The sequence below is a fragment of the Crocuta crocuta genome, unplaced genomic scaffold (genome assembly GCF_008692635.1).
Source record: "Crocuta crocuta isolate KB4526 unplaced genomic scaffold, BGI_CrCroc_1.0 scaffold58, whole genome shotgun sequence".
Classification (NCBI taxonomy): domain Eukaryota; kingdom Metazoa; phylum Chordata; class Mammalia; order Carnivora; family Hyaenidae; genus Crocuta; species Crocuta crocuta.
The window spans coordinates 1495717-1507146 of record NW_027532417.1 but is presented as its reverse complement, the minus strand read 5'-3'; the positions used below and the strand labels follow the sequence as shown (position 1 = coordinate 1507146).

Sequence of the window (11430 nt, the reverse complement as noted above, 5' to 3'; positions counted from 1 at the left end):
TATATATATATATGTTATATATATATATATATATATATATATATAGTAGTATATATATTATAGTATATATATATTATAGAGAGAGAAATCAAGGCAGGGAGATTGCTCTGTGGAGGCTTGGTGAGTTTAAAGTCTGCTAGGGTAAACTGGCAAGTTGGAGACCCAGGAAAGAGTTGCAGTGCAAATTCAAAGACAGTCTACAGGCAGAATCCCTTCTTGCTCCAGAAGCCAGTCTTTGTTCTATTAAAGCCTTCAGCTGATTGGAAAGGCTCTTCACAGAGACATCCAGAATAATGTTTGACTGAATATCTGGCCCCATGGCTCAGGCAAGTTGACACATAAAATTAACCATCACAGTGACTCTATGCAAGGGTAGAAGGATCAGAGCAGTGGGGATCTGGGAGAGGGTTAGCCTGCTTTCCACCACCTGCCCCAAGCCCCGTGGTTTAGGAGAATGTGCTCTTAGTGTTGGAGGAGGTTGTTTGTAAGTTTCTTTTTTAAAAACTGGGGAAAAGTACTTCATATCCCATAGCGTAACATTAGTTATTCTTTCCCTTACACTTGTGTTTTAAAGTGTCAAAGTGTTTTCCTAATAGTTCTCTTAAGTTTATCATTTCAGACTCTCCATTATCTCACTGCCCTCAGTCCTCTTATCTCTAAGCAAGAGTAGTGGGAAAAGCTTCCTTTACTGCTCAACAATTGCCATTTGGAGGCTGTTGGCATACAGCCTTGAGCAAGGCCCGGGGTTATTTTGTTCTTACTCCTAGATTGACCACAGTGTCTGTCTGGTGTGGCCACTCCTGTTGTTTTAGGAAGTAAAAGATCCTCCCGAGAGGCAGCTCTGGATTGTAGAACAGCTGCTGGATTGTGTGACATTAGCACTTGTCCATTTGGAATAGTAAAGCATCTCCTGTCTGTCTTGCTGCCTGTGCCTTAGTTTTGGTATCATAGAAAGGTGGTAGTACGAACCAGAATTAAAAACCATATGTTGTTTCACCAGAGGATCTAGACCTTTTTGGGGGTGACATGGAACCTGTTGTGACAGGATTTATCATACTTCTTACCCTCCTACCATGCCAATTCAGCATTGCTCTATGAAATGCGGGCTAGAGGTTGTGCCACCTGATGTTCAAAGGCACAGAGAAGGAAAAATACTTTCCTAAGTAATCTGACCTCTGAGTTTACTTGGGCATTACCCAGCACCACAGAATAAAGACGGGGCTATAAAAAGCCTATTTTGAGACACTTTCTGGGGGAATGAATTCAAGAGATAGGCATCCTGCACAGTGCCTGGCACATAACAGATTCTCAATACACGTTTGTTGAAGTAATAAATGAATTTAAGGTTGTCTTTCGTCTGTGGCTCTGAAGAGCCATCGTTTGATCCTCTGAAACCTGGAGAAAATTTGGGGCTATAAAGTAGAATTAACTTCCTGTTTGGGGAAGTGGTCACTGAACTGAGGGTAGACTTTTCTTAAGAATGACAAATACCTTGTGCTGACAGCTCAGAGCCTGGAGCCTGCCTCCAATTCTGGGTCTCCCTCTCTCTGCTCCTCCCCTGCTCGCTCTCTGTCTCTCAAAATAAAGGCATAAAATTAAAAAAAAAAAAAAAGAATGACAAATACCTGAGTTAATAGGCTTCAAAGTGAGGTGATGATAATGCCTTCTTTTGCAGCGCCCGTGTCAAAGCTGGAGAAAGTGTTCTGGTACATGGGGCTAGTGGAGGAGTAAGTATTTTTTTGTTTGTTTGTTTTTAAATGGGATTTTGTTAATGGGTTTCACATTATTTTTCTTTTAAGTCATTTTTAAAAGCCAAATTTATAAACATAGTCTATTTATAGTCAATAAATACCACTTTTTGTAGTAAAGCTTTTTTACATTCTGTTTTCTGAAGGTGATTCCTTGTCATTAGTTTAGCATTTCTTGGTTAGTAGATTCAACAGATCACCCCATTAAGTGTCTGTATTAGGTTTTCCACCTGTGTTAAGCATGGACCCAGATAAACTGGCTTTGTTTTTACCTCCAAGTAGCATATGTTATAAGAATATTTATTTAGAATTTTAAACAGTTTTTTAAAGGTAATATTCATTCTGTATTCCCTTAAATAAGGAAACAAAGGCTCATTAAAGCTTTACCTGCGTTGCCCCAGACAGCACTGCAAAGCTGCACTGTGAATTCTCCGGCCCTTCTATCTCCCTTCGCCTGCTCGCCTGCTGCGCTTTGATGACATTCATGGAATGCACAGTGTACAGCTGTGTCCTTAACACCACAACCCATGGCTTAAAATGCTAATGTAGGGAGGTGGGGAGCAGACGGAGAACTTTAAAATAAGCCCTTCAGTGAAATAACCCAACACAGGGCTGTCAGAAGCTTCTTCAAGAAACCGGCTGTCAATCTGCCTCTGAGGAGCTTAGAGGAAAAGTTAGAGCTCTGAGGTTGGAATATAACAAGAAATCCACATGACCTCTATCCTGCATGTAGAGGCTTTAGAAATTTTGGAGATGAGATTTCACATTTTTAAAATATAGGTCCTGGGGCTACGTGGCTCACCTTGAGGAAGCTGTTTAACCCTTCAGAGCACTGTGTATTCTGCAGAGTAAATTGACCCAAGTAATCTGTTAAAAATGGCATATTGTACCCAGCATAATGAGTGGCATCCTGAAAATGTGAATTTACTGCTAAAGGTGGCCAGGTAGTACAAACACAGAAATTCAGCTCATTATGTTTTTGTTACTTTAGATAGATGAAGCCGGAGGTGCCACACTTAGCTTCCTGTCTACCTCAAATAGATCAATTCTGAAGGATTTCACAGATGAGACTATTTCCTGAAAAGACCAACATTGTCTTTTTGGGGCTTGAGAAAATATGACAGATATACCTTGTCAAAAATTCCCATTGCCTGGCTTCACTGAAGAGGCTATTTTTGGGTTAAATTAAATTTCACCCAAAATAACTAAAGGATCTGTCAAACATACATTTATTTAAATTGCTTTGGCTTTGAGAGAGCTAACCTTGTGCTCTGTATAAAAGGGAGAGGTTTCAGTAGGAAGGGGAGAGAAGAGTTTAAAGAAAATCTCTTTTTATTCCCTTCACCCTCTTGTAAAAAGCTCAGTCACTTCACCATGTTTTTTTTTTTTTTTTTTTTAAGGCAAAATCCACACTGTTCTCTGAGCTGGCTGAGTTTGTTAAATCCTTGGCCGGCAGGGATAGGCTGGCGGCCTGGTGTGTGAAGCGCTTCTGATCCTCCCTGCCCTACCAGAGGGAAAATAGTACTGGGTTTTGTCTTGCTTCTGTTTGCACTTTCTGTCCTCATTTAATGCAGATTCCTTTGGGATTATGGTGTGTATTTAAAATGGTGTGGAATTTATGAACACGGTTGTTATCCAGATAGGTTGGTGGGGAGTGCCCTATTTTAGTGTCAGCAAAGTAAATAGAAGAAAAATAGTTGACACATAATGGTATATCATCTATCAAAGGGGTAGTGCTGATATAATTGTTGACAAGAATAGAATAAACAGCGATTAAGTGCCAATTTAAAGTAGAGCATAAAGAGATATATTTACATTAAATTTTTAGTATAGATATAGTTTTATTAGAGGACTGTTGTTTTTTTATTTAAAATAGCAAATCAATAGTGCTAACTCCATTGTATATTGTATTCTATGGGATTGAATGTCTCTCTCACTCATCAGACAGTGAGTTAGTTTGTTTTGGTTAAATCAAACAAATCCCTGCCAAAACCCAACTGAGTTCAGGCTCATCACTACCATATGCCATACAATCTTTAAAGTCTATTTCAGGCCTGGGAGTCTATGATTCTGTTACAATTTTAATCAGTTTCTATCATCATTTTTCATTTTAAATCTTTTCTGTCATGCCCCATCCATGATTTTACCTTCCTCTTAACCATTGGGTATCGGTGAGGGGTGGTTTGGCATCATCCCTCCTCCCCCTCAGACATTTGATGCAGTGTCTGGGGACATTTTCGATTTTCACTGGATGGAGGGCTTCTGGCTTCTAATGGGCAGATACCAGACATGCTACTAAACATCCTTCAACGTACAGGATAGCTCCCACAAAAGAGAACTGTCCACCCCCCAATGTCAATAGTGCTAAGCTTGAGAGGCCCTGTTCTAAATGTATGTGACACTTATTTGTCCCATCCATAGGTTATGTAACCAAACATAGATTTCTTAGTACTATAAATAGTTGCGTTTATCTATATTCCTAATATACTTTTATTTCTCTTTTATCCCAAGCACATTTATGTACTGGGCTAGTGATTTCATGTAATCTGTGGCTCTAAATACCATCTCTAAACTGTTGAATCTCAAATTTATATTTCCAACTCCATATGCACATTCAGTTGATTACTCACATCTTCAGTTAGGTGAGCAAGTACAGCTAAGCTTGTTCAGAGTGAGTCTTGATACTCTCACAAACTTGATTCTCTGTAATCTTCCTCAACCCTGTTAACCTCCCCAGTTAACCTGGCAGAGACCCAGGAGACATCCTTGACTTTTCTCTGTGCCTCACCTCTCACATTCAGTCTGTGAGGAAGATCCACCTTACTCCCATCACCACCCCCCTCTTTTTTGTCTCCCATATAAAATGTTCTTTTTATTTATTTTTTGTTTTCTTTTAGGAGAGGGAGAGACAGAGAACCTGGGAAGGGCAGAGAGAAAGGGAAAGAGAGAGAACTCCAAGCAGGCTCAGCGCTGTCAGTGTGGAGCCCATTGTGGCGCTGGAACTCACAAACTGTGAGAACATGACCAGAACTGAAATCAAGTGTCAGTTGGTCATTTAACTGACTGAGCCACCCAGACACCCCTGTCTGATAATTCTGAATATTTGTTAAATATAGTCCAGAGCCTTTACCTGCAAGACCCTGTGTGCCCTTCTGGCCACATCTTGTACTGTCTCCCATGAGTCCTGACCTCAAGCCACATGGACTCTCTTTATGTCCTTAATGCCTTAGGCTCATTCCCATGTCACAAGGTGAGTCACTACCATTCTGCTTACAGCATTCTCCACCAGGCTTTCCAGATCTGCACGTGGCTTGTCCCTCACTTTGCTCAGGTCTCATCTCTTCAGAGTGGCCTTTCGTGATGACCTAAATGGCCCTTCTCTCTATGTACTTGTAACACAATAGACTGGGTTTTCTCTTAGTACTTTTTATTTTCTGAATTTTAATTTATTCATTTATTTGTTGGGTTTATTCTTTCACCCCTTATACAAAGTACGATGTACACATAGTAAACATTCAGTAAATGGTCATTATATGGATGAATAAAATAATTTGCTCATATACCTGTTTCTTCCACTTAAATGGTGTAATGTTTGTCATGTAATTTTTTTATGTATTGTGAGAGTATGAAGCCAGTGAGCATGATTTGAATATCTTTAAACTCTGTACCTTCTGTGCAAAGCAGATGCTAAGTACACATTTTGATACAGTGGTTAAAGGCTCAAGTTCTACAGACTGATTTGGTCCAGCTCTGTGACTTGGTCCTGTTTCCGTCTCTGTGACCTGGGCAAGTCACTTACATTATTTAAGCTTCAGCTTTCTCATCTATGGAATATGGGCTCTAATCGTTATTTACTTCGTAGGCTTATTGTGAGGATAAAATAAAGCAGTGTATAGAAAGTATTTTGTGTGATACCTGACACATGATAAATGCTCAGTGAAAGTTAGCTATTATTCTTATTTCTTCATTTACACTCAAAATTCCTTAAGGATAGGGTAGGACCTAGAGGAACCTTAAATTTATTACATATATTTAATAAATATTTGCAGGAATGCAAAGAATCTAAAACTGGGTTTATGTTTTGTTTTTCAGGTTGGACTGGCAGCATGTCAGATTGCTAGAGCTTATGGTTTAGAGGTTCTGGGCACAGCTGGTACTGAGGAGGGACAAAACATCGTTTTGCAAAATGGAGCCCATAAAGTGTTTAACCACAGAGAACGTAATTATATTGATAAAATTAAGGTAAAATTAGTCCACAGTTTTATAAAAGTAAATTTTGTTTCTTGAGAGACTTACCTTTTTGTAACATTTTTTTAATCAACCACTCTCTTAAAGTTTTCTTTTTTTATGTCTATGTGTGTTTTAAAGTTTTAATTAAAAAGCAGAGATGTCTAATTTTCACACCTTCACTCATTTGACTTGTTTATCAAATAAAATATGGCCTTTCCAGAGTCTCAGCTATAAAAATTAGTACTCTTTAACACTGTCACATTTTGAGTAATGTCACAGCTTTGTATTTAAGAGCTGTGAAGTGTTCTCTTTAATTTTTTTTGTTATTTCTGTATATTATATATTGTGAAATGGTTGCCACAGTGAGTCTGATTAACATCCATCACCGTAATAGTCACAAAATTTTTTTCTTCTGATAAGAACTTTTAAGATCTACTCTTAGCAACTTTCAAATCTACGATATAGTGTTATTAACCACTGTTGTCATGCTGTACATTACATCCTCATGACCTTTTTTTTTTTTAATGACTGGAAGTTTGTACTTTTTGATCACATTCACCCATTTCACCCAGTTCCCACCCCTCACCTCTGGCAACAACGAAGTTTTCTTAATTTCTTAATATAATTGCTGTTGGTATAACTTTTCCAGAGAAGGTGAGGTAGCTACTGATTACAAACTGGATCTGTCTAACCTAAGGGACAAAGTTTACTTATTAATTGTATGCTATAGAGGAATAATCACTACTACAACCAGAGTGATGAAGTAGGCTTTAGTTACTCTTTGCTTATATTTCATTGCCAGAGCAGAATTCAAGCAAATCCTTTGACTACTTGCTCACGTTGAGAAAGAATTAGAATTTTCCAGATACTGATTACTGTGTAACCTAGGTCATTACAAATTGAGGAAAATATGAGTGAGGGTTTATGTATTACCACTACATCATCTTGAAAAAAAAATCTAAGTAAAGGTGCTCTTTTGTTATATATCTAGACAACCTAAAATTAATTGAATATTCACGCCTAGTACCATTATCCAAGAATATTTATAAAGATGAAAAATGACCAGTTATTGTAAGAATATATTTTTGTTTTGCAGAAATCTGACCTTAAGACCTTGAGGTATTGCGGCTTCTATGTCTTCTACTGGCTCTCTCTGCTTAAGTCTCTCTCATTCTCCAGATCATTCCCTTAACCTTTTATCAAACCCTCCATGCTGTCTACCACCACACTTCTGGAGAAAGGAGTGAGGATCTCTTTTCCTTCCTTACCTCCCGTCACCTTCTGCTGCATGTTGCTTCCACCGCAGCTACTTATACCGCTTGTCACTGGGGTCACTGGGGGGCTCCTAATTACCCATCTGCTGCTGTTGGCTTAGCCCTCATTCTGCTTGAGTTTTTTTGGCAGCAGCTGCCCCTGACCACGTCTCCTGAAACCTGGTTCTCTTCTTTCTTGCCTAACTTCATTTCCAGTCCCCTTCCTCCTCACATTACTTAAATGTTGCTGTTCCTTAGGTTTTCCCCTTGGTCTTTCATCTTCCTTTGGCGCTAGACCTTCCTTCTGACCAATCTCTTCTACCCCTGTGGCTTCAGTTAGTGCCTGCATCCTGCTGATTTCCAGCACTGACTCTGGCCTGAGTTCTCTGCCTTCCTGTCATCAGTCTGCTAGATGCTGCCACTCATCTGCTCCCCCCAGACAGAGACGCAAGGTTTCTTTTTGTTTGTTTGTTTTGTTTTTAGTATTCCTATCTTTTAATCACCGTTCTCCTTCCTACCCATCAGGCTGGTCACCTCCCTCTATCAGTTTCATCTCTGACATGCTTTCAAATACATCTTTCTTTCTTCTCTCCTCTGTTGTGACTTAGTTTAGTCCTCATCCTCTCCAGCTTTGTCTTTTGTTTATAACTGACTTACTGTCCCCTTCTATCTTCATTGTTCACTGTCTCCAGAGTTCTTTGTTCTCCTTAAATATATATGTGTGTGTGTGTATATATACATATAATCCATGAAGTAGAAATTTTTGTCTCTCTTATTCCCTGCTGAACCTCAGTGTCTAAAACAGGTCTGACACAAAAATTAATTAATGAACACCTACCCCCCAAAAGTCTAGATCTTTAACATGGCATTCGATGCATGTTCCCAGTCCATACCAATTTATAGCCTTTACTTTACCTCTCCACCTCTCCCTCCTTCCTGCCCCCCACATTCCCAAACACCTGTCTCAGCTCTGCTCGGCTCCTTTATGATCCTGACTTGGACTCTCAGTCCATAGCTCTTTGCTTTTCTATTTCTTCTACCCAGAAGGACTGCGTAGTTCCGCTGGCTCCTCTTCCTCCCTTTTTGCTTAAGGGACTCCTGTTCATTCCTCAGGGCCCAGGTTCTCATCTCTGTGGAACTTTCCATGATCATTACAGGTGATCGGAGTTGTAACTGTTTTTCTCCATAAGCTGTGGTTTATTTCCACTCATGCAGCATTTAGCCCGTTCCATCACAGCTGTGTCTGCTGTATTATTCATCTTTCTCTCTAGCTGTGTTTGAGTTCTTAGTGTCCATCTTTGAATTCCCAGTACTTAACAATGCCTGACATAGGTATTCATTTTTTTTTGTTAGAATAAAATGAATATGAGGTATATATGTATTTATTTAAGAGCCAGTTTGGGATGGCTGAAATCTCTGAAAACCCAAAAGAAAAGTAGTAGTAGCCAAGCTGATTATAAACCACTTGGGACAAAACTGAATGCACACACAGAAAAATTCTGCAACACCAAACAGCCAGTGATTGTCTTCTTTTGTTGTTTTTTTTTTTTTAGTTAGTTTGTTTTTTTTTTTTTAAGCAGAAGGCTTTTTGGGATTTGGGATTTGTTTTTGTTTCTCTGTGAAAATACATTTTGAAGACAGAATACTTTCAACTAAGGAAAAAGTATTTTATAGTCAAGTTGAGTCAAAACAGTTGAAATTTATTTAGTATAAATCTTTATCACTTTAGATGTTGTGACTGGTACCTTGGAATTACATCATCACTATATGATTAGATCATTGAAAATTTGTATTATAGTCTTAAAAATGTAGCATTTATGTCTTTTGAAACACATTCTGCAATATATGGGACTATGATAACTATTTTACAGGATTTTTTTTACTTGTTTTCTTATCTTACTCCTGGGTTCTTTTTTATTACACAGAAATCCGTTGGTGAAAAAGGAATTGATGTGATCATTGAAATGTTAGCTAATGTAAATCTTAATAATGATTTGAAACTTCTGTCACAAGGAGGGCGAGTAATAGTAAGTATTTTGGTTTCTTTTTATCACATTCAAGTTTTACCATAATTTAATACTATTTTGCAATAACCTTTAACTATAGACATGTTATTGTTCATAATAGGTTGTGGGCAGCAGAGGTCCTATTGAGATAAGCCCACGGGACACCATGACAATGGAATCTAGTATAATTGGGGTTTCTCTCTACTCATCAACTAAGGTAGGAAAAGAAGTGATTCTGATCTTGGTAACTTAAGCATTGGTACAGTTTGCCTAGTCAGGCCGACTGAAAGTTTAAGTAGATGTTAAACTTAGTTATCTGTTTACATGAGTATGTTGAGGATGAGTCACTATAAGGTAACCAGGGTGACAATGTAATTTATTTTCCAAGTCTAGATACTCTTGAGAGAGAAAAGACATACTATCAGTAATTCCTTCAGGACAGTAGGTGCTTTGTGAACTGACACTGTCTCAGACAGATTGGACTTATGATCACTCTATGTAGAACTACTTTTTCTGTAGTTCTGTACAAGTTGACAAAAGCCACATATCTGTAAGAGACTGTTTATGTTCTATCTCTTAGAATCTGAAAATTTTTAACACTTCTGAAACTTGAGTCCTATGTTCTCCTACAGACATACCTTTTTCTTCTACTTAGGGGGAATTTAGGCAATATGCAGCAGCCCTTCAAGCTGGAATGGAAATTGGTTGGCTGAAACCTGTAATAGGTTCTCAGTATTCATTGGAGAAGGTGGCCCAAGCTCATGAAAATATCATCCATAGCAGCGGGGCTACTGGGAAAATGATTCTTCTCTTAGAATAATTAAGTCTTTCATGTATTTCTTGTGCAGCTAGAAGTTTCCTGCCCCAGTTTTACTTATACTACTTTCGCTCTAATTAGCATTCATTTGATTTAGTGAGTTTCTTATATTGAAAAACAAGATTTATCTTTAGGAATCTGGGCATTGGAGTACAATTTATTTTATAGCTCACAATATACTTTAGGCCTCCCACTGACCTCTAATCAAGGAGTCCTCATAGTGGGAAGTAGAATGTTAGTAGCCATTTGGCATTGGGTACATTACAGAAATTCCCGGTACTTGATCATTAATTCCATACCTTGGACTAAAGCAAGCTAATTCAAAATAAGACTGCATGATTTCCAAGCCTACTTGTGCTTGTAAAGGTTCTTCAGTATCTGTTTAGCCCAGAGCTATATTAGACTATGAAGATTTCCTAGATTAAACAAGACCCCTTTTCCAAACTAATCTCATCAGCATGGTAAACAATGTCCAGAGAAATCTGTTTCTAAAAAATTAGTTGTCTAATGTTTCTCCAAATATTAAAACATTCACTATGTTAATGGTTGATTACTAATTACCCATATATTCTGTGAAGATAGCAGCCTTATTTTTGTTATAATGTGACAGTAGGTCCATAGTCTTTCCAGATAGATATTTCTTGATGATTTGATTTGCAAAGTAGATGTAGAATTATCTGTGTGATGGGAGTCATATATTTTTCTTTAAATTACTAAACAAATCTGACATATTAAGAGTGATCAGCTTTTGTTTTCACAACATGGTAACTTGCAGTAAATTCTGTAGGAAAAAAATAAACTGTTTATCTCATCTTTATATAATACTTGCCTTACATCACATCTCTTTTACATTGTTCCTAATGTTAATTCCTAACAGTGTTCTGTGTTGGAAGTCTTTATCTAAACTAAATAAATGTCATCAATGTTATATGCAAGGAAATGGGGTTTGATTGTTATTTTTGCCCTGTTTTTCTTTATATGAGCACAGCCTCCTATATAGGTACAAACACACATGTGTATGTATAGAGAGATTTAAGGAATTTTCTCATGCAGCTATTGGGACTGAGAAGTCTAAATCTATAGGGTGGGCCAACAGGGTTTCTATATTGCTGAATTCTTTCTCTGGGAAACCTTGTTTTTTTGGGTTTTAAAAAAAATTTTTTTTAATGTTTTATTTATTTCTGAGAGGGAGAGACAGTGTGAGCACGGGAGGGTCAGAGAGAGAGGCAGACATAGAATCCAAAGACAGGCTCCAGGCTCTGCGCTAGCTGTCAGCACAGAGCCCGACACGAGACTCAAACCCACGAACCATGAGATCCTGACCAGGGCCAAAGTGAGGCACTTAACCGACTGAGCCACCCAGGCGTCCCCTCGGT

General features: G+C 38.3%; 1 protein-coding gene across 1 annotated transcript in view; it reads left to right on the top strand.

Annotated features, from left to right (window-relative positions):
* Nucleotides 1–10984, top strand: part of CRYZ (crystallin zeta) — a 25288-nt gene extending 14304 nt beyond the window's left edge. The window contains exons 5-9 of the mRNA XM_077778994.1: nucleotides 1676–1727; nucleotides 5841–5990; nucleotides 9157–9258; nucleotides 9359–9454; nucleotides 9893–10984. Of these exons, the coding sequence (XP_077635120.1) occupies nucleotides 1676–1727; nucleotides 5841–5990; nucleotides 9157–9258; nucleotides 9359–9454; nucleotides 9893–10057 (565 nt within the window). The 3' untranslated portion in view covers nucleotides 10058–10984. The remainder of the gene's footprint in view (nucleotides 1–1675; nucleotides 1728–5840; nucleotides 5991–9156; nucleotides 9259–9358; nucleotides 9455–9892) is intronic.
* The last annotated feature ends 446 nt before the right edge of the window (nucleotides 10985–11430 follow it).